This window comes from Mesoplodon densirostris, chromosome 6 (assembly GCF_025265405.1).
Source record: "Mesoplodon densirostris isolate mMesDen1 chromosome 6, mMesDen1 primary haplotype, whole genome shotgun sequence".
NCBI classification, from domain to species: domain Eukaryota; kingdom Metazoa; phylum Chordata; class Mammalia; order Artiodactyla; family Ziphiidae; genus Mesoplodon; species Mesoplodon densirostris.
Genome location: NC_082666.1, coordinates 124,372,639 through 124,399,372, shown reverse-complemented (window position 1 = coordinate 124,399,372; position 26,734 = coordinate 124,372,639). Strand labels below are relative to the sequence as shown.

General features: G+C 49.6%; 1 protein-coding gene across 2 annotated transcripts in view; it reads left to right on the top strand.

Moving 5' to 3' along the window:
• Nucleotides 1-26,734, top strand: part of SCARA5 (scavenger receptor class A member 5) — a 115,037-nt gene that overhangs the window by 53,641 nt on the left and 34,662 nt on the right. For both annotated transcript variants that reach the window (XM_060102070.1, XM_060102069.1), the window contains 4 exons: nucleotides 10,605-11,279; nucleotides 21,794-21,874; nucleotides 23,976-24,074; nucleotides 26,215-26,271. In XM_060102070.1, coding sequence (XP_059958053.1) covers nucleotides 10,605-11,279; nucleotides 21,794-21,874; nucleotides 23,976-24,074; nucleotides 26,215-26,271 — 912 coding nt within the window. The remainder of the gene's footprint in view (nucleotides 1-10,604; nucleotides 11,280-21,793; nucleotides 21,875-23,975; nucleotides 24,075-26,214; nucleotides 26,272-26,734) is intronic.

Below are 26,734 nucleotides of genomic sequence, written 5' to 3'. Positions count from 1 at the left end.
CAAGAGGAGTCTGATGGAGAGCCTCTGCAGTTGGCATCAAAACACCCAGCTCCCAACTCTGGCTTGCCCCTTCTTAGCTATAAGACCTCTGAAATTTACTTAATTTCTCTGAGCTTTAGCTCTCCTCACTTTAAAACAGGGATAATAAATAATGCCTACTTCACAAGTCGTTCTGAGGATTAAGTAGCACAGGTACATGGAATGTCTGAGGTGTTGCTAAGAATTTGACAAGGATGAGCTAACTAATGTTGAATCCAGGGATCACTTTGAGAGTCTGATTGTAAATGCAATATACCACATTTGTCCCTTTTATATGTAATCCTCTTGCCTTCAGCTGAGATTTCACATCAATTAAGATAATTTTGAGTTTTGATTTTGTCACCTACAATATTACTCTTGACAGCTTTGCATCGGCTGTTGATTATCTACAGCAATTTGATTCAAAATGGCTTGAAGGCTTAAATATAAGACATGACACCATAAAACTCCTAGAAAAGAACGTAGGCAAAACATTCTCTGACGTAAATTGTACCAACGTTTTCTTAGGTCAGTCTCCCAAGGGAATAGAAATAAAAGCAAAAATAAACAAATGGAACCTAATCAAACTTATAAGCTTTTGCACAGCAAAGGAAACCATAAACAAAACAGAAAAACAAACCTATGGACTGGGAGAAAATATTTGCAAATGATGCGACCTACAAGGGCTTACTTTCCAAAATATACAAATAGCTCATACAACTCAATAACAAAAAAACAAACAACTCAATCAAAAAATGTGCAGGGGCTTCCTTGGTGGTGCAGTGGTTGAGAGTCCACCTGCCGATGCAGGGGACATGGGTTCGTGCCCCGGTCTCAGAAGATCCCACATGCTGCGGAGCGGCTAGGCCTGTGAGCCATGGCCACTGAGCCTGTGCGTCTGGAGCCTGTGCTCCACAACGGGAGAGGCCACAACAGTGAGAGGCCTGCGTACCGCAAAAAAAAAAAAAAAGGGGGCAGAAGACCTAAACAGACATTTCTCCAAAGGAGACATACAGATGGCCAATAGGCACATGAAAAGATGCTCAACGTTGCTAATTATTAGAGAAATACAAATCAAAACTGCAGTGAGGTACCATCTCACACCAGTCATAATGGCCATCATAAAAAAGTCTACAAATAACAGATGCTGGAGAGGGTGTGGAGAAAAGGGAACCCTCCCACACTGTTGGTGGGAATGTACGTTGGTGCAGCCACTGTGGAAAACAGTCTGTTCCTCAGAAAACTAAAAATAGAACAATAGCAATTTTACTCCTGGGTATATATCTAAAAAAAAAAAAAACCAAAAACACTAATTCGAAAAGATACATGCACCCCAATGTTCATAGCAGCACTATTTACAATAGCCAAGACATGGAAACAACCTAAGTGTCCATCAACAGATGAGTGGATATAGAAGACATGGTACATATATACACTGGAGTATTACTCAGCCATACAAAAGGACTGAAATAATGCCATTTTGCAGCAACATGGATAGACCTAGAGATGATCATATTAAGTGAAGTAAGTCAGGCAGCGGAAGACAAATACTGTATGCTATGAATTATCATATGGTGGAATCTAAAAGAGGACGCAAAGGAACTTATTTATGAAACAGAAACAGACTTACAGACATAGAGAACAAACGTATGGTTACCAAAGGGAAGAGGTGGTGGGGGAAGGATAAATGAAGAGTTTGGGATTAGCAGATATAAACTATTATACATAAAATAGATAAACAACAAGGACCTACTGTATAACACAGGGAAGTATATTCAGCATCCTGTAGTATACGATAACAGAAAAGAATCTGTAAAAGGCTATATAGTTTCTGAAACTATATAGAAACCAACGCAACGTTGTAAATCAACTATACTTCAATTTTTTAACAAGTTGACCCCCTTCCGCCCCCCACAAAATAGCATTTTGATTCCTCCAGGTTGATACCATATCATCCAACAGTACTACAGCCTTCCTATTCTTCATCCGCCAGTTCCAAGAGGCCACTGAGTCCTAACAACGTTACTTCTCTATCGTGTCTTGTACGTCCCTCTTCTCTGTCCTAACCGGCGTGGCCCTGCCCCAGGGCCCTCCTCTGTTACCAGGACCACAGCCTCCTACTGCATTTCCACACCTCCTCCAGGTCCTGTTCTTTGCAATTCACTCTCTGCACCGCTGGCAGAAGCATCTGACAAGAAGCCACTCCAGAGGACTAAAGAAAGTTCCCTCATTACGCTCATTGCATTCAGCTTCTTCAGATCATCTTAATATTGGGTTTGGGTTTTCTTTTCCCAAAGAACATTTGGAAACACATTAGAAGGGTTTTAAAACAGGTTCCTTTTGTGTGTACATGTCTCCCTAAGTAAATGATAAATGTCTTGATAGGAAAGCTTACATTGTAGACTTCTGTGTATTTACGGCTGCCCAAACCCATATAGTGAGTTGGTACGTCACAGACATGTACTGAATGACTTAATGCATGAATGAACAAATGAATATCCCCAACTCAAACTTAGTTGTGAGCTCTTAGGACAACAGGGAATCAGGATGTGAACAGGGAATCTGACAAAAGGGAGATGGGAAGAGAGCTGACCTCTTCATGCCTAGGGAAGAAGGGATGCTTCTTGTCTTAGCCTGGAATTACTTTGGAAATCAGAGCCATAGACACGGGCTTGGTAGTTTATGGTGAAAAGTGATCCTGGGAGGCAGGAGTTCGGGACGGGAGAGATCAGAAAGGAGGGAAAACAATGACCAGGATATATCCTTGAGCCGGTCTCTGCTGTGGCTGCTAGAGCTCAGCCCTTCCAGGACTTTCCAAAGGGCTATGTAGTAAAAGCTGCAGACTTGTCTGTCTGTGGAGAGTGTTTGTCCACCAGCTGCTTCCTGCATAGGTCGGGGTTACCCTGAGTGGCAAGACCATGCATGGATGAGGTCCAGGTGGCTCCCATGATTCTAAGAAGTCACAGAAGCCCTGGGGGCAGACAGCTAGAGATCGGAGATGCGGATGAGATGCGGATGAAGTGTGGTGTTGCCGGGTTACACCCACCTGAAGTTGGTCATTGTAGCCCTGGCCAGAGTAAAAGGTAGGCTGAGAGAGAGCGAGGCTGGGCCCAAGGGCTGCCGCCGTCTCCTCCACTGGTCCAGGCATTTTTTTTTTTTTTTTTTTGGTGCACTGCATGGCCTGTGGGATCGAACCTGTGCCCCCTGCAGTAGAAGCTTAACCGCTGGACCACCAGAGAAGTCCTCCAAGCTCTTCTAAGAAAAGATGTGGGCACTTCTGTGCCCCCTACCACTCTCCATTTTCAATCATTCACTTATTCATCTGATAGCTATTTACTGACCAGCTACCAGGTTGCAAGATTCTGCACTAGGCACTATGCTAGTCTAAATAGCAAGTCCCTAATTCCATTTGCGAATTCACAAAGCATTGGTCTCTTTCCTATTAGACGTGTGCACCCCATCAAAATGCTGGGTTGCCTGACATTGCTGGTAATAATTTCAGATCCTTTAGCCTCCGAAATGGGAATCCCGGGGATACGTTCTCCAAGAGAAGCCTTCTGAGTTATAATTTGTCTTGGACTCCATTTCCACAGTATCAACAGTGAATTATCAGAGACTCCATCTGCTTGGGCCACCAAAGGGAGTGCTTATGCCAGGAGCACAGAATATCCAGCCACACCTCTGAGGAAAGTAATCAACCTGTTGGTGGGGTTTTTCTTCCTCTGAGGTTGTACCAGGCCATCCTAATATGGATATCCATGGCTGTCCGCTGGCTTCCAGTCAGCCTGTGCTCCATGCATCCTCCAGCTCCCAGTCTGTGCTCATCCATGGGCCAGAGTCAGGGTCTGTGTGTAAAGGATGGGTATCTGGGTTGCAGCCAACCCAGCATTCCAGGGGGCAGGTAGTCTGCATCCTTCATGCCTGTTTGTTGGATCCTGCCTGTAAGACCGAGAATTGGCCACCTGTGCTTGCTTACTTAGGGAGCCCTACCAGCCTCTGAACTGACAAAGGCCACTGCAGGTAGGCTCTCAGGAGGGCACACCTATGTGGGCAAAGCCTGTGGCCCCGGGAGCTACTGCTTGGTGAGTCTTCAGATGGACCGGGCGTGAAAAAGCTCAGACCACCTGTGCAAAGATGGAGAGTCTGTCTGGCTTCCTTCTCAAAGGGCCTCCTGATGCTCTGAGCTGCGGCTGCAAGCTCCTGGCTCCCTCCTGTGTGAGCAGGGGCTGGTGAGGCCACAGACAAAGGAGAAGCCAGTCTCCAGACTATAAATGTTTATCCTGGACATCCTGCTGAGCTAGGAATGAGGGCATGTGGTTCTTAAAAACAAATAAGGCAATAAGCTCACCCCAAATGTACCAATGTGCTGCCCTCTTCTTTGGGTCCTTATGAATGTCCCCTAATACCCTCCCTCCTCAATCTGCTTCATTTCCCCTGCCTCAGCCCTTCACTTACAAAACACGCATTCGAAGATAAAATTATGCAAAATTTCAAGAGAGTGACCGCAGAGCAGTAAGCCCCAAGCACGGGGCCCTTCTGCACGCGGCGCCGTGTGTCACTGCACTGGTCACACACCACGAGGCTGGCCCCGGTTTCCTCCTACCTCTTGGAAACAGGGGGGCCCTAGTGAAAATGTGCATCACTTTAAGCGCTAAAGGCCTACTGATAACCTCTTCGTTATGCAATTCTGAATGAATATTATGCTCCACTTTTAAATTAATTTTCTATTAAAGTCACATGTCTCCAGATCGCAGGAAATCCAACCCTGTGTTGCAGACCTCCTGAAAGAAAGCCCCTGTCTTTTTCTTGGTGCTTAAATTGAGGTGCTTACCTTGCAGTTTCATTTCAGCCCCATCCTTTCCCATCTTTGCCCTTAATGTGATGCTCTATGAATTCTGATACCCTTCCTTCTGTCAGCCTAAATGAAGACAAGGCAGGACCGCTGCATGGGGCAGTGAAAGAGCCAGGCAGGTCCACCTCCTACTCACAGATGGCCTTGAGTTACTTACTTCATCGCTTGAGTTTCCATTTTTCATCTGTGAAAGGGTGATACCCTCTGCCCGTAGGCTTGGGAGGACCACAGGAGAATTGTATGGCCCTTGGCAGTGTCCTAGCATCTACCTCCCCAAGGGCCTCCATCCAACTTGGATGCTATTTCTTCGTGCCACCCCCCTCCCCAAGCCTCTAACAAGTCCCTCCTGCTTCTTGGGCCGGTACAGGGCCTCTGCCCAGGTGGTCTGGGTAGAGAGGGAGGCAGATGCCTTCTGCTGTTTTGTGTAAGGGGGTTGGGGGGTAAGGGGGGGCCAGCAGGGCCTTCAGAGACCGAGCAGCCTGAGCTTCCTTTCATGCTCTGACACCTTCTCGTGCTTCCTCATCTGAACACAGGCAGAATTCCTACTTCACAACTGTGCTGGGACGAGGAAAGGAAGCCACTTGTAGCAATAAATGAGAACCGAGTCTGGTATACAGTAGGTGCTTAATAAATGTCATCTCCTGCCCTGCTTCCCCGTGTAGACTTTGGAGTTCAGTACGGGACTGACCTTCCCTGCAGCAGGTATGGAGGACAGAAGACTGGATTGAGGGACAGGTGACCCCATCGCGTCCTTATTTCATGCTTCTGGCATCTCTTGCCTTCTCTGAGCCTCTTGTTTTCACCCTTCGATGAGATTAGGAATACCTACCCTTCCTACCTCCCGAGATTAGTTACAGTGAAAATTAAGGGAGGTGATGGATGTGACATTTTGTACAGAGATAAAGGGTTATTAACACCAATGCCCAAGGTTTAGGTGACCAGACCTCACACAGAACACTTAGCTTTCTTCCTCCCAACTCATACACACTTCCCCTTCCTTGCTGGCACTGTGGGTGTGCCTGATGTTTTTGGGGAAGACATCCTCTCTGGTCAGTGACATCTGGAGCACCTTGACTTAACCAGCATGTGATCATTTTTTAATGAACATAGAATACAAGTATGGAACAGGGAGACATCTCAGGGCTGGGGTGTGGGTAGGAAGGCTGCAGGAGACGTGTCTATGCGAACCACCTAGCCCAGGGCATAGCCTGAGACAGACATGAATACGTTAATCGTATATTATGACAAAGTGTATATTAACACATTCATTAGTATTCAGCAATTAATACTGAATCAGAATCCCAATTAGAATCCATGATTCCTGCCAAGCAGCCTGACTCCCGCCTGGGTGTATGATGGGGAACTCATTACCTTCAAGGTTTATTCCATATGTGTGTCTCTGTTAAAAAGTTTGTTCTGTGCCTTCCACCGTTTCGGCAGTATCGCAAGGGGAACTCTGGACCCAAACTGCCTGAGCCCAAAGTCAGTCTCCTCCGTCAACCAGTGTGTGACCTTGTGAGTGACTCCACCTCTGTGTGCCTCAGTTTCCTCGTTTGGAATATGAGGATCATAACAACACTTATCTCATAGGCTTGTTATGGAATTAAGTGTATTAATACGAGAAGCACTTAGAAGAGTGGCTGGCACATAGGACTCAGGAAATGCCAGTTATTATTGTTACTCTATAATTTATTTTCCCCTTGTGAAAGTATGAAAGTTGAAGCATAGTTAAAGCACATTAAAAGTAAATACAGCAGGCAGAGAGATAAATGAACTGTTTGCATAAACATGAATTAAGAGAGTCACACTCAAGGAAGAATTGTTCCCTGTTGAGGACAGCAAACATCTGGAAGGAATTAAATGGCGGATGAGAGGGGGTGGGGATAATGTGAGCTCAGAACACACTGTGACTGTTGGAAGGAGATAATTCACTTCTCGGGTAGGTAAGTGATCCCAAAAGGGGGAGGCTGCTCTGGGCTTCTACGGCATGATTGGTTGCCTGAAGAGTATTAACCCCTCAAAATAATTTTGTTCTGATTAGCTGGAGTACCTAAAATGCCTGTAACATTCCTTTGAGCTAATGCATTGCCTTGAAACAGCCATTTCTTAAATGCAAATATACTAACATAAAATGACAAGGTATCGTTCTGTATCTGTGAAATAACAGTATGAAAATTGTAAGGGTACACTGAGGTTTCACTGAAACTGGCACATTTAAAAATCTATAATATACCTATAAATAGGTATAACTTTGGGGGATGCGATTTGGCTGGAATTTTTTTATTCTTTTTTTTTTCTTTTGTGATTGGGTTGGAATTTTTAAGAGTCATAAAAATGTCTATAACTCTGGCTCTACTAATCCAACTTCTGGGAATTTACTGGTAGGAAAAATTCCAAAAGAAGGAGGGACCTTTCTGTGTTTATTTTCCATGATTGAGAATGGGTAAATTACAAGACATCTCCCTGACATACTCTTAGGCAGCCATCAAAAGTATAATTATAAATGACAGATGGGAGAATATTTGTAAAATAATCATTCACAAATTTTAAAAACCCAGAAATTAAATTGTAAAGATTGGGTATGCACATGGATGGAACTAGAAGAAGAAAATGGAAGGAAAACCAGTGGGCTTTGTTGGAGATTGTGGGATGGTGGAAGAATTTTTTCTTTTATTTCAATTTATGTTAATATTGGTTGTGCAATAAACAATAATCAAAGACCCAAATGAACCCTCCTGGAGCGGGTAGCTGATTGTCAGCTTTTACCATACGGGCAAGTTTCAGTCCAGTTTTCTGGCCAGAGAGAAGGGGTCTTAAAGCTGGCAGGTTCTGAAAGGAGGGGGCTGATGGGCAAGGCCAGGAGCCTCCAAGAGCACAGGGCACCAGTTGGGCATGGGGACCACCTGAAGAGAGAAGGAGGGGCTGGTGGGAGCTGGCGGAGAGTGAGTTTAAGGGAAATTGCCTCCTTCATGGCATTGCCTCTGGCCGGCCTGAGCTAATGGAGTCTTAAATCAAGTAGTTGCACTGTTACTCTTAGTCACTCACAATGCCAATTTTAAAACCAGAATTAACAAAACCCACAGTGTTTTACTACTTCTGATAAGCTGCGGTATCTCTTTGAACTTTGGAGCATCAAGAGCAGAGACTGCCACTAAAGTATTGGGCTTTCTGTTTTCCAACTGCCCTGTCTCTAATACTTGTCAAGCAATCTGGGTCGAATATTGTGGACAAACACATGATCTAATCCTGGACTGCAATGATTTCTTAGGTAGACAATTCCTGTGGTTACTTGGGCTGTGACGGGTTCATGGATTCATTTCCCCAGAACCTTTACTTGTATTGACAACTCTTTGGCTAATTTTCCAGAGTAGCGGAGGAATGGAGGGCGCCACTGGACCAGGAGTCAGGAAGCATGCCATTAGGCAGATCACGAATACTCTCCCGGACTCAGTCTTTTTATCTGTAAATTGGGGAAACTTTTTACAGATGACTGCATAGACCTAAATTCTGTGATGAAAGTCTGAAAAACCCAATTTGGGCCGTATTAGAGGGTCTTATGCCCAGAATGAAGTTGACGATCCTTCTAACATACTTTGCCCAGTCTTTCCACACCATGGAAAAACCAAATTTAGATCAAGCCGCACCCTGTAAGGGGATGTTGACACACTGAGTATGTGCAGAAGAGGTTAGCCAGGATTCATGGAGGCTTAGAAGCTTGTTGTGAGACAGGAGATGAAGGAACTACAGATTTAAACCAGAAACATTGTTACGTAGCAGGGATGTGATAACTGTCTTTGACATGCTGAAGAGCTGTCTTGTGGGAAAAAAAAATTCACTTGCTTTATGTGATCTTAGAGGGCAGGACCAGTGGATAGAAATTACAGGGAGGCAACTTTCAAGTCTGGACGGAATGTAGAACATTTGAACAGTTAGAACTAACTGAAGGTGGAGAGATGGGTATATGCAGAGGCTGGGCATATGCTTTTCTTGGAGATTAAAGGGCTGAGTGAGGGAGAATTTGTTTTGTTGTTGTTGTTGCTGTTGTTTGGTTTTCGGGGGGAGGGTGTTTTGGCCATGCCACGCGGCATGTGGGATCTTAGTTCTCCGACCAGGAATCGAACCCTTGCCCCCTGCAGTGGGAGCACTGGACCACCAGGGAAGTCCCGAGGGAGAATTTGAAGTGGGGTTCCAATGCCCAGCTAGCACTGTGAGCCTCTGAATCTAATCTGAAATGACTTATCTCCTGCAGGGTGGCCACCATCGATGCTGTGCACTTCTGGAAGCATCAGCCCCAGCACCCTCCCAAACTACCTTCCCCTTCCCAATCTTCTCATCGCTTGAACAAGCTGTGTACCAAATTCCACGGCTCGCTCCATTCCAAGATTTCCAAGGCACAACTCCCTCTGTGCCTCGTTTGCCCCCATCTCCTGCCCTGCCCCCCACCCCCCACTAGTAGTTTCCATTTCTCTGGTTTGCAGAGCAGGGCGGGAGACAGCTGTGCATAGTGAACAGCAAACAAACAAGCATCCCTAGACCTCCCAGGATGCGCCAGGGTTTGTAGCGTACCTGAGTGCAGTCCCTGAGCTTCCAGGAGACACCAGATGCTAGCTTAGAATGATTAAGATGCACACCACACCCCTCCCCTTCGTATTGTGAAATAGCTTTTCTTATAACCAAGAAAAGGAAACCTCGCCAAGAGGAAAGGGTGGGAGATCACTGAGATGGGTTGTTTGCCTGAGGAGGGAAATAGGAGATCTAGAAGTCAGAGGCGGAGAAGGGAGGGTATGGATGTTAAAGCATCTCCACCCACCCAGAGGGAATGGGACCCTGAATTCAGGAGTGGGAATTACCAGTGTTGCCCAGAGCCTGGCTGAGTCTGCTGCTGCCGCGGTCCCTTCAGGCAGTCCCCTAGCAGACTTGTAGGGAAGCATCTGGGTTCCGGAGCAAGCAAGCCCTCTGGGTTGGAATCCTGGCTCCACCTCTTACTTGCTCTTCTGCCTGGGGCAACTTTAACAGCTCTTGCCCTAAAAGGGGATAAATAAGGGTACCTCCCTCCTAAAGTGGAGAGGATGACACACAATACTGTAGGGTGAGCCACGTGGAACCGCTGATGTCTGATCATTTCCAAAATATAAAAAAGACAATGTCGGGGCTTCCCTGGTGGCGCAGTGGTTGAGAGTCCGCCTGCCGATCCCGGGGACAGGGGTTCGTGCCCCGGTCTGGGAAGATCTCACATGCCGCGGAGCGGCTGGGCCCGTGAGCCATGGTCACTGAGCCTGCGCGTCCGAAGCCTGTGCTCCGCAACGGGAGAGGCCACAACAGTGAGAGGCCCGCGTACCGCAAAAAAAAAAAAAAGACAATGTCTTATGGATCAACCTCATCCATAATGAGTCCCCGGTTCCCAAACTCATCCGCACCTTAGAATTATCTCGGGCTCTTTTTAAAATTCCAAAGCCCGGGTCACCTCCCAGACCCATCCAATCACAATTTCGACAGGTGGGATGCCTGGCCAGGTGATTTTCACGGGCAGACACGTTTGGGGACCACTGGCTGAGCACAGTGCCGGGGATGTATTGAGGCGCTCAGCCATGGCCACCTCTGATTTCCCTTCATCTGTCGTTTATTGAGCACCTCCGGCCTGCCGGGCTCTGTCCGGGCCTGCCTCTGGGCCCCGGGGGCCTCCGCAGCCGCCTCATCTCTCCCCCCCACCCCCACCCCTCCTCCTCCTCCGCAGTGTCCAGGCCCCGGAGCTCCCCGGACGACCTGAAGGCGCTGACTCGGAACGTGAACCGGCTCAACGAGAGCTTCCGGGACTTGCAGCTGCGGCTGTTGCAGGCTCCGCTGCAGGCCGAGCTGAGCGAGCAGGTGTGGAAGGCGCAGGACGCGCTGCAGAACCAGTCGGACTCGCTGCTGGCGCTGGCGGGCGCGGTGCAGCGGCTGGAGGGCGCGCTGTGGGGACTCCAGGCGCAGGCGACGCAGAGCGAGCAGGCGGTGGCCCTGCTGCGCGACCGCACGGCCCAGCAGAGCGACGCGGCGCAGCTGGAACTCTACCAGCTGCAGGTGGAGAGCAACCGCAGCCAGCTCCTGCTGCGGCGCCACGCCGGCCTGCTGGACGGGCTGGCGCGCCGGGTGGGCGCCCTGGGCGACGAGCTGGCCGACGTGGGCGGCGCCCTGCGCGGCCTCAACCTCAGCCTGTCCTACGACGTGGCCCTGCAGGGCACGCGGCTGCGGGACCTGCAGGTGCTGGTGAGCAACGCCAGCGAGGACGCGCGCCGCATGCGCCTCGTGCACCGGAGCCTGGAGCTGCAGCTCAAGCAGGAGCTGGCCGTGCTCAACAGCGTCACCGAGGACCTGCGCCTCAAGGACTGGGAGCACTCCATCGCGCTGCGCAACATCTCCCTGGCCAAAGGTACCTCCAACCGCCCGGGACCCCGGGGGCTGCTTGGGCCCTTCTGCTCAGGCCTTCTTCCCGCACCTGCCTCCCCAGGGTCCGGGAGTCCCCCTCCCTCCCCGAACCCGCTCCCCTTTCATGAAGTCTTGCCCTCCAGGACCCTGGAGTCTTCTGCCCAAACGGACTGTGCCCATTTCCAGGCCCGCACAGGATAAACCTCCTCTCTGCTGCTCCCCGCCCCAGACAGTGCACTCTGTCTGCATCCCTAGGCATGAGAATGGCCAAGATGGCTCCTGGGGACCTGGGTGGTCAGAGCTTGGATGTGCCAGCCGGAGCCTCCAAGAGTCTGGGGCTGGGGAGGAAAGCTGGGGCTCAGGCCAGACAGGGAGGCGCTCCCCCAGTGTCCCGGTCCTTGCATATGGTGTTCCATGCTGTTGGGCTGTGCCCGTCAGGCCTACAAGGCCTGCACTTGCCCAGCTTTAAGACAGAAGAAAGAGCCTGGAGTCAGCAACAGAGACCTCAGTGGTTTAATGGATTGGGGAGTTTACACGTCTGAAGCAAGGTCCTGGAGTGACACCCCACCGTGTGCATCGGATGGGCAGGCAGGACAAGGCGGCAGTCTTCTCTGTGGGGCGGGGGGGGGGGGGAGATTGCCAGTTGGGAATTGATGTCAGGTGGGCTCATCGGTTACCAGGGAAACCAGCAGAGGGTCACGCCCCTCAAGGCCCCTTTGATAAGAACAGTCATTAGCTGGGGCGGAGGCAAGTATGTAGGAGGATGAGTCACGTGATTAGGGTGTAGGCGAAGCAGACACTCGCTGGGCAGGGGATGTTCAGAGAACAAGAGAACAGCCATCTTGGGCGGCCTGACCGTATACATGGTGGAGCTACAAAAAGTTGGAAAATTCCAAATTTGAACCTGGCCGTCCAGGCTGTTATAAAGCTATATTTATCCAGGTAGAAGAACATGTTTTATTTTCTTTAACAATGTGTCGGCTTCATTTATCACTCTTGAATATAATGGCAAAAATGCACGGGCCTCCATTCGTACTCTCGCTTGGGGTCCACAAACATCAGCACCTTTACAGCCAACCTTCCTCTCTTGCACCCCTGACTGACCACTCCCCCGCTCCCCTCTCCCCCATTCCTTCCTGCTGCTGTCTGCCCTGCATGTCACTGTCAGGGTGTTCAAGAAATGTACTCTTCCTGCATGACCCCCTGCTCAGAACCCAGGTCTGCGGGGTTCACCAAAAACTCCTCAGGCTGACAGTGGACAATGAGAATACCATTTTGAACAACAACTATGTCAGGTACCATGCCAAGTGTATCTCACAGGGTGTCTTTTGAAAACAGCCATGAATGTGCTGAGATTCAGGAAGCTGCCCACAGTTGCAGGCTAGGAGGTGATGGGGCCAGGACTTGAACCCTAGCTCTTCTGATCCCAGAGCTGATGTGCCTTCCATCACATCCCTGGCCCCAGCCTGTCTTTCCTGCCTTCTCCTCTAACTGGTCCCCTGTACCAGGGGTTACAAACAGAACTGTCTGCAGGGGCCAGTCGAGCAATGTCAATGCCTAAAATGACTTTGGTGTCAGGGGAGTAGTAGGGGCTATGGCAGGTCCAGCCCGTTTTGGCCTGGCATTGATAAGGTCTTCCCAGTTGTTCCAGAGAAACTGGAAACATGGAATGTTCTAGAAACTTTTAATTATTTAACTCTGTGGGCCAAATACAACACATCTGTGGGTCATACATGGTCCACAGACGGCCATCTTGCATCCCCTGCCCTATGTGAAGCATCCAGCCCAGTGGGACACGTCTTGTCCCTGCCCCAGAGACACAGCCCACCTTTCCCACTGCCTTAGCTTTACTCCAGCGGTTCCTTCCACTGCAAACCCCCCTTCTTCCTCCTCGTGATCCAAATCCCACTGATCCTTCCCATCTCAGTCAAACCCACCTCCTCCAGGAGCCCGCTGGCCTCTGTAGCTCACCGAAGTCTCCCTTCTCTGGGATTCTGTATTTATCAGAGCAGAAGGTAGTCATGATGGAGACTTATATATATATATATATATATATATTTTTTTTTTTTCTTTTTGCGGTATGTGGGCCTCTCACTGTTGTGGCCTCTCCCGTTGCGGAGCACAGGCTCTGGATGCGCAGGCCCAGCGGCCATGGCTCACGGGCCCAGCCGCTCCGCGGCATATGGGATCCTCCCAGACCGGGGCACGAACCCGTATCCCCTGCATCGGCAGGCGGACTCCCAACCACTGCGCCACCAGGGAGGCCCTGGAGACTTATATTTGCATGGAACTTTCCAGATCCAGTTAATAATAATAGAACATTATTTTGTTTTAAAGTGGGTCCCCATCACCAGCTATGAGCTTGGTTGAAGGCAGGTTTCGCTATGGAGAGCGGGTAGGATTCCTGCAGAAAAGCAACTGAAGCTGCAGGAGAAAATACCAGGCTTCCTCCAGGACACACAGTTAGAAATGATCCAGCCCAGGGCTTTTGTATTCAACAGCTTTAATAAGGTGTAATTTACATGCCGTCGGATTCACCGGTTTTAAATGTGCCATTCAGTCACCAGCCCACGACTTTCAGCTCAACGCCAGTGCTCAATCTGTCACAGCCAGTCACCCTCAGCTGTGTCCCCCAGCACCTAACAGTGTGATACATGTGACTGGAACTCGAGGAATGTTTGTGGAACAGCTGTTACATCTTTTGAACCCGTGCCATCAGAGGATCAGTTTTCTTGTCCTGGGTCCCTTTGGTTTCAAGTCTCAGAAATCAAAGGAGAGCAGGCGGTAACATGTCTTCTTCCAAATCCGCACCCCTGGGGTCTTAGCTTTTCCCATCTTTTCATTTCCTTGACCTCCCCAGTCTGTTCGGTACTCAATAATAGCAGCGACACCGAATCATAACCTACCACGAGCCAGACATTTTGTCGACATTTATTCTCTAAGTAGACATTAAAGAGTGCTAATCCTCACATCCTGCAAAAAAGGTATTACTGAACCCATGTTATAGCTGAGAAACTCGAATAACTTTCCCAGTGTTTCTGATACAGTTGGCAAGTGACAAAGCCAAGATTTAAAGTGGGTCTTTCTGGCTCAGAAACCATGTTTTTTCACTGACCGTGGTGCTTTCTGGGGTGGAGAGAGACCAGCTAGCAGCCATGAAGTGAGAAGGGAGCATGGTCCCTCGGGTCTATTCCCGTATTTGGGGGGTAGGCCCTACCACGTGCTCCTCCTTCCTTCTTCTTCCGGTCAACAGACATCACCGGGCTTCCTGCTGGTGCAGCGTCTTTGGCCTCAGCGAACATTTCGCATCCTGATTCTTTAATTTCTGAGTCCCTCTCCTTGGCTCAGGCTGAAGCGGCTCTGGGTCATGCATTTGCCATGGTTCTTCTGGTGGAATCCTCTAAGCAGTCTTTCTTTGGTTCTGAAACTAAGTTTCACACTTGGTTCCTTTGAACTGAAGTTTCATCTCGGTTCTGCCCAGACCTGCCTTCCAGTCTTCCAGCTTGGCATTATTATTATTATTATTTTTTCTGTATGCGGGCCTCTCACTGTTGTGGCCTCTCCCGTTGCGGAGCACAGGCTCCGGACGTGCAGGCTCAACAGAGCTTGGCATTATTGATGGGTTGCTGGCTCTTCAGAGGTGAACACCATTCGGCCCTTATATCTCCCAGGACCACCACTGTGGCTGGTGTTTCCCCTTCCCACCTCCCTCTCTCATGGTGGTTAGGGACCCAACTGGTATGATTAAAGAGAGTTCTGTTTGGTATATCTGAATGTAATTACCATTCAACTTCAACAGCACAAAACTCTACCGTGGCTTTTAGATAAGGGATGTTTCACCAGATAAGCTTTCCTGCATTTTTACACTGCTGTCTGAGGGGCCTTTCTTTACTAGTTTTGTTCAGTTCCTCTTTTAGTCTTTAAACACACACACACACACACACACACACACACACACACATGCCCTTTGCCCTTTGCCCTTTCCTGGCTCAGAATCCACAAATACCCCACTATGTATATTTTTCAAATATGAGCTTGTTTATGTTATTCTTGAGCTTCACCCCAAATGGTTTCATTCTCTCACTTTGTTACACAGTTTTCTGTGAGTTTTGTCTCTGGGTTCGTCTTTTGTGTACATTCACAGTGGGGCTTTCTGTTTTCTGCTTTGGATTTTCAGCATTTATCAAGTCTGTTGAAATCTCTCTGTGGCTCTGAAAGAAGCAGAGAACTTAGATGATCAGACAGGCGAGGCATCCCAGGAGGGGGAAAGCTAACCAGAGAGGGGAGGCATCCCAGGAGGGGGCAGTGTGTGAGCAAAGGCCTGAAGGCAAGACTCCCCAGCCACACGCAGGTGGCTCAATTCGCTACATGGGTGTTTATAGATTCACAGAAGGTTAGAGTGACAATAGGGCTCTGAAATCACCTAGTCCACTCCCCTCATTTTGTAGTTGAGGCCCTTGAGGCTCAGAGAGGGGAAATGATTTGCCTACATCAAATCCCCAGCCAGCGCCTCGGCTGGGCTAGAAGATTCATCTCTCAATTCATGAAAGCAAATTGACAAAGCAAACTTATCTGTGGGCTGCTGTTTCGAGAAAAAACACCATCTAGTAGAGTAGAGAGTCCCACTCAACAAATGTTCATAATGGGAATGGGGTCTCGGGTTCCAGGCTGGAACGGTGGGCCCTGGTCTCTGGTGCACAGGGATGTGCATCCCTGCAGGTGGTGGGCGTCTCTGTGAACAGAGGTGTTTCTATCCCACCACGGGCTAGGAAGCATGGACTGGTGGCGCCCTCCCCAACCCCGGGACAGGCTGCAGGGGCTCTGCTGGGAGGGGAATGGAGCGCCTGCTGTGAAAATTAGCAGTTGCTCCCAGCCTTGCCCACCAGCCCTCTGCCTGAGGCTCAGAAGAAGGCTGGCTTTGCAGGCTGGGCCACGGCCCCGTGCACACCCTCAGGGTCCCAGAGAGGATGCATGAAATGAAGTGAGAGAGCTCTTGATACAGTAAACGTCCTAGCGCTGAGAATGCAGAGCCCCAGTGACATCAGGGCAATGGGAGCAGGGACCCGACCTCTGGCAACCGCCCCAGGATTAGCCTGGTTCTGCAGTGGTGTTTACATTACGAGCTTGGTCACCGTTCTGCTGGCTTCGGGCCCGAGGCATCAGCTGTCATGATCATTTGTTCTTGGCAGGGCACTGTCTAGATTCCAGCACACATGAGTCCCCCACCCCGTCTCTCGTTCCAGGATCCGGGAAGGGAGAACGGATTGCTTTTCCCTCCCCATTGGCTGGTCCCCAGAAGAATCCTGGTGTTTCTCCCAAATGCTCAGTCCCAAATCCTTTGTTCTGTGCTGGAGATGCTTCCAGCTGGAGCGGCTCAGGGCAGCCCAGCGAGGGCAGAGCTGTGCTGGGGGCGGCATGGGGGGTGGGCTAGACCAGTGGACAGGCTCTGAGGGGGGCCTGGGCCCAGGGCCAGGAGGTTCCCTCCCCACCTCCTCTCACTCTCAGTGCCCCCTGTGGGAGGTGGCGGGAGAGAGGGGCTGGCACCCAGGACCGGAAGCCCAGTGGAGGGGCTCTGGACTGTTTCCACAGTTGAGGAGAAGTGGACTCTGCTCTCCTTGTCCCAGCCCACCTCTGCCCTGGCCTGCTCCAGGGATAGAAAAGGTGAGACATGATAGCGTAAGCTGAGAAGCTTAAAAGCTCATCCGAATATTACTCAGTCATCAAAAAGATGAAATAATGCCATTTGCAGCAACGTGGATGGACCTCGAGCTGATCATACTAAGTGAAGTAAGTCAGACAAATACCATAAGATATCACTTATATGTGGAATCTGAAATATGATACAAATCAACATATCTGTGAAACAAAGCCAGACTCACAGTTGTAGAGAACACACTTGTGGTTGCCAAGAGGGGGATGTGGGAGGGATGGAGTTTGGGATTAGCAGAGGCAAACTATTATATTTAGGATGGATAAACAGTAAGGTTCTACTGTATAGCACAGGGAGCTATATTCAATATCCTGTGATAAGCCATATATGAAAAAGAGTATATATGTATATATATATATATATATATATATATATATATATATATATATATGAGTGAGTCACTTTGCTGTACAGAAGAAATTGACACAACATTGTAAATCAACTATGCTTTAATAAAAATTTTAAAAAATGCTCATCTGGGGACCACTGGGACCACTGATACCATAACAGCTTCCACGACTGCCCAGAAGTCATTCCTTGAAATCTCTCCTGTGTGCCAGGTGCTGTGTGAGGCCCAGGGCCACAGAGAGTGGGGCTCCAGCCCTTTAGATAGGCCTGTCCTCCTTGGGGACCACAGTCCAAGGGGAGTGACAGTGGCTGGCGTGTGGGCACAGGGTGGCCTGACCAGGCTCTGGTGCTCCCCTGAGCAGTTTGTACATGGTGATGCCTGAGAGTCCTTCCAGTTCTGAGATCTGGGGGTTCTGCCCTGGTGCCCTCGGAGATGGGAGGGATGAGTGTGAAGATGAGCTTCAGGGCTGAGAGTGATGGGCCTCTTAGAAAGGAAAAGATGTGGCTAGTATTTGGGGACGCCATGAGGAGAACGTTTTTGCTGAGGTGGAAGAGAGTTTGTGTCGAGAAGCATCAGCCTGTGGGTTTGCAGAAGAAGTAGTCAGGTTAGGAATGATTTTCAGGGGGTCCCCAACAGAGGGGGCTGCCCATCACGGTGTGAGGGGCCTCCAAGGGCCCTGAGTTCACTTGATTCTGCTGAGATTAATCAGACAGCAACAGTGGGCTGGAGAGAGAGGCTGGAGCCAAGGAGGGAGGCTGGGGGGAAGGAGTTAGACACATGACATGGGAATCACCTGGAGGACAGCCTTGAAGGGGGCTGGGCAGAGGAAAGGGAGGAGTCCCAGAAAGCTCCAGATTGTTAACCTGGATTCCTGAGAAAATGGCAAAAAGTCAGATCCCAAGAGTGCATCACCCATGGGCAGTACTGGTTTAAAGAAGCACTTGATCCTCAGAGCTCCAGGCAGCATGGCCCCATGAGACTCAGACTGGCCGCATTCCAGGCTCTTCTGAGTCGGCCGGGCCAGTACCACCTGAGGACATGACTAAGGCTTGGAAATCAGCACCCACCTTAACTGTCTACCCCAGCTTCTTCCCAGTTAATCTCTAGTAAAGGCCTTCACTAACCACTTAGTTATGTCTTAAGAACTCTCCATGGGTAGGATGTTTTTTGGATCTGGCTCTCCCTGAATTGGAAGGGTGATTTCAGAGCCTGGAATAACCATCTCCAAATAGATCTGAGGAAGCATTACGAAAAGTGAGGTACAGATGGTCAGGGATGGCCTTGCCACTCAAAGCTTCCCAAGCCTGTTTATATCTACCATGTCACTTAATTCGCTTCTTCCTCACTACAAACGCCAGAGGAAGGGATTTTTACTTAGATTTTATGGAACCGGGACCTGAACCTAAGATCTTCCATATCCATCCTCAAACCTCACCTTCCAAGTGATCTCTGCCACCTTGATGCCTTACCATCAGGGTCAGGCCACTGGGCAGCATCCTCTCTTTGCCAGAATTACTCCCGGGAAGGTCCATATGTTGGGTCACACCCACATCAGAGTGAATAAAACAAATGGAGGGCATGGTCCATGGTATCCTTGACCTGCTTGATTCCCGGAGTGCTGGGTTACCCACGGGGAGGCCTGAAGGGAGCAGAGAAGAGTGAAAAGGGATGGAGTGGACTGGGGGGAGGGGGAGGGTGACAGCCCAGTGGCAGCCCATGACGTACAGAGATCCAGGAACCACTCTCAGCTCCCTTTGCTGCAGCTTTGACCTGGCCAGGAGATTGTTGGAATGGGCACTGGTAAAGCTCATTTGTTTCTGGACTCTATCTTTCTTTGCTGTATAATCTTAGGTGTGTTCCCAGCAGTTCCTGTGGTCCAAAAACCGAGGTCAACATGGCCAGTCTTACTTTGCTTTTCTTCCTAGAAAAGAGGAAGATGACTACAAACCCCAGTCCTCCTTAAATGATTTGTGTAACTCACAAGTCATTGTGTAATGATGTGTGCATTTTTCAATTGTTGATTACTTTTTTCCCTGTGCACGTGCTGTTGAATTCTTAAACAGCTGTCAACTTTGGTTAGGGTCTGCAGACAGTGTCAACTTTGGGAATGTATCAGTACATCCTGATCTTGGCCACCTGGCTGTTTCATGTGTATTAACACCCTCTGATCTCATATACTCGTTCATTCATCAAATATTTATTGTGCAAGACATGACTGCTCTGCTGCGAGTATACATGTTTTGGTTTCCTAGGGCTGCCATAACAAAGCACCACAAGCTGAGTGGCTTAAAACAACAGAAATGTATTCTCTCACAGTTCTGGAGGCCAGAAGTCTGAAATCAAGGTGTCCACAGGGCCCTACTCCCTCTAAAAGGTCTAGGGGAGGATCCTTCTTGGCCTCTTTCTAACTTCTGATGTTGCCAGCCATCCTTGGCGTTCCTTGGCCTGTAGACACATCACTCCAGTCTCAGCCTCCATGGTAACCTGGCCTTCTGCCCAGCTGTCTGTGCGTTCTCTTTTTATAAGGATGCCAGTCATTGGGTAAGGACCCACCCTACTCCAGTCTGACCTCATCTTAACTAATTACATCTGCAAAGATGCTGTTTTCAAAGAAAGTCGGATTCTGAGGTTCCAGGTGGACGTGAACTTGGAGGGGACACACTTCCACCCAACGCAATACAGTTTGGGCATTTTCCTTGGTCCTCTTTTTTCTCTCATCCAGCAGCCAGAGCAGGGCAATTTAGAGTCTGGATCTTCACAGCCAGTACGAGGATGTCAAGGATGTGGTCTTGTCTCAGGGAGCTGGCCATTTTCTTAGGAAAAAGAGAACACGTACTCCTGTGACTGTAAGACCAGGCAGTGTGAGATAAACGTCAAGTGGCACCAAAGACGTGCATTCAAACAGACCATGCCCACTTGCAGCAGGAAAGATAGATCAGAGAACGTTTGGCCAAGAAGGTGGTCATGAGCATCCTTGGGGGGCAGGTAGCCATAGGAGATTGGCAAGGAAGGCCCCCCTGGCTCGCCAGTCTGGGAACAGCAGGCTGCCGTGCGGGAAGGTTCGGGTGCATTCTGGGAATGGCAGGAGGTCTGCATGAGGAGCAAGGCAGGGTGGGTGGGGCCAGGCAGACCTGAGTTGAAACCACGGCTCCCTCACTCGCTAGTTGGCTGTGTAGTCTCAACACCCAGCATGGGGGGACTGAATATGATCACACAAGCTAGAATCCCTGCCATGATGCTGGACCCTCGCTCTGGAAGGAGGCCCCGCTAAGGAGCAATTAGAAACCTCTTCTTCCATCCAGGTGCTCAAGCCAGAGATCTGAACCTGATCCTGGCCGCCTCCCCTGCCTTCACCTAGTTTAGCCAAGGTCTGTCTCTTCTACTTCCTAACAACCACTCACATCCCTCCCCACGGCTACTTCCCTAACACAGGGCTCCCCCACCTCTCACCTGGGGTGCAGCCTCCTCCTTGACCTCCCTGCCTCTGCTTTCCCTCTGTTCCAGTCCCTTTCCAGCACTGCAGCCTGAGCAGTCTTCCTCGTGTGCAGATATGACCACACTGTTCTCTCAGGCCCCCTCTGTGGCTCCTGGTGCCCCCAGGGTCAAATTCAACACACACCAAGCCTCCAGGACCCTCCACTTTCTCACCCTTCTTATCCCATCATGGGACCCCCACCCCCAGTTTCTAATCCCATCATGTCTCACAGATTCCTTCTTATCTTTAAGCTCTTACAGGGATTGTTCCCTCCGCCTGGAACTTTCCCCTTTTCCTCTTAGTTAAGGCTGTTATAACAATACCACAGACTGGGTGGCTTACACAGCATTCCTTTCTCACAGTTCTGGAGGCTAGAAGTCTGAGATCAGGGTTGGGTTCAGATGAGAGCCTTCCTCCTGGCTGCAGATGGCTGTCTTCTTGCAGTGCCCCCCTATGGCAGAGAAAGCATGCTCATCAGTGCCAGCGTGAGGAAGGGAGGGAGGGAGAGTGCTCTCTGGGGTCTCTTCTTATAAGGGCGCTAATCCCATCATGGGGGCCCCACTCTCATGACCTCATGTAAACCTAATCATCTCCCAGAAAGGCCCTGTCTCCAGACACCAGCACATTGGACGTTAGGGCTTCAACATACGCATTTGGTGTTGGGTTAGGGGAGCCACAGACATTCAGTCCATAATGCACTCCCACTCCTCTCTTTCCTTAGCCACCTTCTGTTCCTCCTTACGATTTCACTTTGGGTATTACTTCTTCCAGGAAGCTTTCCCTGATTCCTACCTCCCCAGTGCAAACACACACACACACACACACACGCATGCACACACACACACACGGCTGGACTAGATGGAGCCCTGTGTGCATCCAAAGCATAATGCTGACCCTTCCTCTTTTTAGGAGGGAGTTTCCTCCGCAGGTGACCTACTCCAGAAAGCCATCCTCTAACCTTAGTGCTGTTTGTAACCCTTTCAGGACCACCGGGCCCCAAAGGCGATCAGGGGGATGACGGGAGAGAAGGCAAGCCTGGAATCCCTGGATTACCTGGACTTCGAGGTAATGGGGAGGCCCCTGGGAGGGAACTGGACATACCAGGAAGGGAAGGGGCTCTGCTATCCATCCCTGACCCTCTATTTTCTCTTTGGTATCGGTTATGGAGCTCCTGGGACAGTGCCCAGTCAACTCAGCTTCAGATGCCCTGTTCTGTTAAAGCTTCAGATGCCCTGTTCTGTTAAGAGACTAAGAGGTTATTGGTCTAACTATAGGATGGAGCAAATCCTTTTGCATAGAGAGTACCAGGACCTGAAGGAAAAGGGAACACACGAGGCTCACAACTCCTTGAAGCCACTTCCCACCCCAGCAGTCAGGGTCCCTGTGACCAGGGCCACTGGAAAGTATTGAGGGTGTCCCCTGATCCACAGCAACCCATCAAGTATGCTGTGTCCCCTCAGTGTTTCCTGAGTCCCCAGCACCTGACCCCCTGCCTCCTGCAGAACCTGCCCCGGTCAGTAGATACCTGCCCTCTCATGCCCTCTCCACCCTGCTACATGCACTAGTGACAGCCCGGAGGGTCCAGTAGCTGGCGGGGAGGGTACTTTGAGGCCTTCTGGAAAGAGTCTGTTCGTCTTAAATGCCTCGTCTCAGGAGTTCCCGTCCTGTTACTTTACCACATTTTGCATCCCAGCCTGTCCATTCCCGAGCCTCTGCTGTGAGCAGCGTTTTTCTAAGGGAGTGTAGAGTCTTCTAAGTGATGTAAGAAGAGGGGAGGTTTATCGGGGGAAAGGTGTCGGCTTATTTATGTCAGGAATTATACCTCCAAACCACCCCCTTCCTAAATCTCTAAGGAGGCTGAGAACAGGAGAAGAGGCAGAGGCTGGTGGAGGCAGAACCCATGGCCTGGCCTCCACTCCTGGCCTCCACCTCTCAGCACAGCTCCCTAAACTCAGAATCAAGGAGGCCCAGGGCTCCCAGAGCTGTGGAACCTCCTTTTCTGCCTTAGTCAATGACAGGATGCAGGATCCCTGGGCATATCCTGCAGGAGACACAGAATGCCGTGGTCTCAGGGCTGCTGGGCTCCAGGAATGCTGCGTTAGGGAAAAAAAATAAAGAAATCAAGCCCTCGTCTGAGGTGCTACCACCCTCTTGGGGCCCCCATCCTCTTCCAGCCGTTTGATGTTTACGGCGGAGGAATCATAAGTGCGAGACAGATTTCTCCGTGTCACGGAAAAGGCCAAAGGAAACCAACTAACATTGGAAGCAGGAGAGTACAATTAATTAGTTAATTAGAGTGCCCTGCTTTGCAGAGATGACTGTGGGTTTAGGTCAGACCTCCAGGGCCGAGGCCTCACTGGGCGAAACCACTTGTTTACTCTGGCTTTCCATGGTGACGTACAACCAGTGCCACGGGGCCTTGTGGCCAGGAGCCCTGGGGACTGATGCGACAGCGGCCTGTAGGCCCCAGTTATGGAGCTTGCAGACTTCCTGCCTCCTCCTCAGCCTACCTTCCCCTTCTCTACACTTCCCTGTGTTTACCACAAGGAAGGGACCTTTCTGGTTTTTTCTTACATAGGATGGGGAGTGATTTAATCTTCCTCCTACCCCAAGTACCAGTAAGCCTTTTTCATCCAGCTGAGATGAAGCCGACCAAGCAGGGATAGGACCCTGCCTCCAGCGCTCTCTGCTGTGTGACCATGGGCAGGTTACCTAACCTCTCTGGGCCTCAGTTTTCTCATTGGTAACACAGGTGAAATCATACCTCAGTTTATGGGGAGGATTAAATAAGATACTTAATGGAAAGCACCCAGAACAGTGCCTGCCATGTTCAAAAGGCTCCAAAAAATTTTGCAAATCTAAATCTCTAGCAAAGCTAGAGGTATAGAGACACCTCCCAAATGAGCTTGGCACCTCCACCATCACTCACAATAGAATTGGACCTTTCGGGGGGAGGGGTTCGGCCTCACTGGATAAAAGGTGCTGACGGGGAGGGTTTGTGCTGACCTTTTGGACACTGTCTTTGTAGCATCTTTAACTGAGAAGAATCAGGAAGCAGGGATAGCAGGAGGATGCATGGTTGAGGTCTGTGGCTAAGCCAGACGATGGCCTCTGGGGGCCCTTCCAGTTCTGAGTCTGAGGCTCCAAAACTTTCTTGTCTCCCCAGGTCTGCCAGGGGAGAGAGGGACCCCGGGACTGCCCGGCCCCAAGGGCGACGAGGGGAAGCTGGGAGCCATGGGACCGATGGGCATGCGTGGGTTCAAAGGTAACAACGCATCTCAGCTCACCCTCGCTCACCGCCAGCCCCTGTGCACCAATGTGGGCACTGGAGTGTGGACCGGGTTCAAATTCTAGTTCTTCCACTGACAAGCTGAGTGACCTTGAGCAAGTCACTGAATCTCATTAGGCATCAGTTTGTTTTCTTTTTTTCTTTTTCTTTTTTTGGCCGCACCACAGGGCTTGCGGGATCTTAGCTCCCCCGACCAGGGATGGAACTCACACCCCCTGCAGTGGAAGTGCGTGTCCTAACCACCGGACTGCCCAGGGACTTCCCATTAAGCATCAGTTTCCTCATCCCCAAACTAACGAGCCGCGTGATACCATATTTCACAGGCCTGTCACGAGGATTATGTGGAACGTATATGAGTGAAAACACGGTAAACTCCAAAGCGCTGTAGAAATGCAAGGGAGTGTTACTATTGGTTGCAGCTCAGTGATGTAACCAGAGGAAGCCAGGCCAGGAGAGCGGGCTTGCAGGAGAAATACAGACCCAGGATGGCCCCCTCCCCCCAGTACGGCCACATTCCTCACAGCCCCTCATATTCTTTTTATTCCCCCAATATTTAAAACATTAGGGGTTTCCCTGGTGGCGCAGTGGTTGAGAGTCCGCCTGCCGATGCAGGGGACACGGGTTCGTGCCCCGGTCTGGGAGGATTCCACGTGCCACGGAGCGGCTGGGCCCATGAGCCATGGCCGCTGAGCCTGCACGTCCGGAGCCTGTGCTCCGCAACGGGAGAGGCCACAGCAGTGAGAGGCCCGCGTACCGCAAAACAAAACAAAACAAAACAAACAAACAAAAAACTTTAATCAATCCTCAGATTTCCATTGCCAATAGTGTTTCTTCTGACTTTTTTTCCTTCCCATTAATAGTCATCTTGTTCATTTTCAGAGAATCCCACTTTATAGTCAGTCCCGTCTTTCCACGTTCATTTCAAGAGTGTCCAGGCCTCTTAGCACCATTGCAGAAGAAGAAGAGGAACTCTGATATTCTTTCCCCAGGCTCTCTCACTTGTTAAAATGAAAACTAAGAAAAAGAAAAGTACTATTAATCATTCCCACCCCACATCTAGGATGACCTCTTAATCTAGGATCACTGGGAACTTTTATTCTACTTTCTGGTTGGTGATTAAACAGACTGAGGTTTCCCTTCCTCTTATGATCCACATTTTAAAAAATCGATTTTAAAACACATTACAAAAGCAGCACATGCTTATTGAAAACAATTTAACAATACAGAAATGTATAAAGTATAAAGTAAAAAGTGAGTGCCTTCCCCCTAGGTCTCTTAAGTGCTTATTCTTCAGAATAACTACTGTAAACACTTTGGAGCACATCCTGCCAGACCCTTTTCCAAGCACATTCATATTTACATATATGGTTGCTTTTGTTTTTTTCAAAACTTGGAGCACATGAGGCATCCTCCCCTGGAACTTGCTGGCTTGCTTTTTTTCATGAGAGAATATGCCATAAGCTTTTGATTTGCAGATATCTTTCTGGAGGCAATTGGATGGAATTCCCTGGTCATTTTAATGTCCCCTTGAGTGGTGTCAGGACCCTTCTACTTCTTTGTAGAGTGAGATGCTAGCTGAGAAAAAAGCTCTGTTGTTTTAACCATATCCTGGGAAGGAAATTCCACAATTCCCTCGAAACTCTCCCTCGTGTTTTATAGCCTCCTCCACTGATAAATCTGCCTGACATAGAACCTATGTCTCTCCCTTTGTAACTGAAGACCCTCCCTCCCTTTTCTCTTGCCGTGCTTATTAGAACAACCTTGGATTTGGACTTCTGAAACTTTGGCTGTTTAATAGGAATATCTTTGCTTTGTCTTCTTCCTGTGGGATACCATGTACTCCTTAAGTCTGTGCTGCGCTGCTCCTCTATGCTTTAGTTAGGAGGGAATGAAACTTCTCTGCTTGGTGCCCACCCACCCTGCTTCCAAGGGGGACCAGAATAGGCAACATAATTGGCCCAAGCTCTTACCCTTTCAGCCATGCATGCCCTCCAGGGCTGCGGGCTCCTGCCTAAGGATTTCTCTGGTCTTGGGTTAATGTTTCCTGCACGTAAGACTTTATTTACAATTAGGATTTATTTCCATTTCTAATGTCCGTTTTCCTCCTCTGTTTCAGGTGACCGAGGCCCAAAAGGAGAGAAAGGAGAGAAAGGAGACAGAACAGGGGATGCCAGTAAGGAAATTCTGTTGGGGTCACTGGATTCTGTGTCAGCACAGGTGTAGCTGTTGCCCAAGCAACCCAAGTTTCGGTGGCTGGAGGCTGGAGCCATAGGCTGGGGCTCCAGTGTCAAAGGAGCTCCCTGGGCTCCCTGAACCCACTCCAGGGCTCAGCTGATCCAGCAAGAGAGAATTATACCCCAGGGGCACAGGCCACATTTCCAGACATGGTATAAACCAGTGGTTGTGTGGGAGGGACTGGAGGCAGACTACATGGGCTCCCTTCCGGCCGCCTCACTATGTAATGTGTGCCTCAGTTTTCTCATCTATAGAATGGGAAGAAGAAACATTCTTATGTCATAGAGTCATTGTAGAGAATTAAATGAGTTAATCCATGTAACAGGTGGTTAGGACTCAGTAAGTGTTTGTTATTATTATCCTATGTAATACACCTATTTAGACAGACTTACATCATTGGA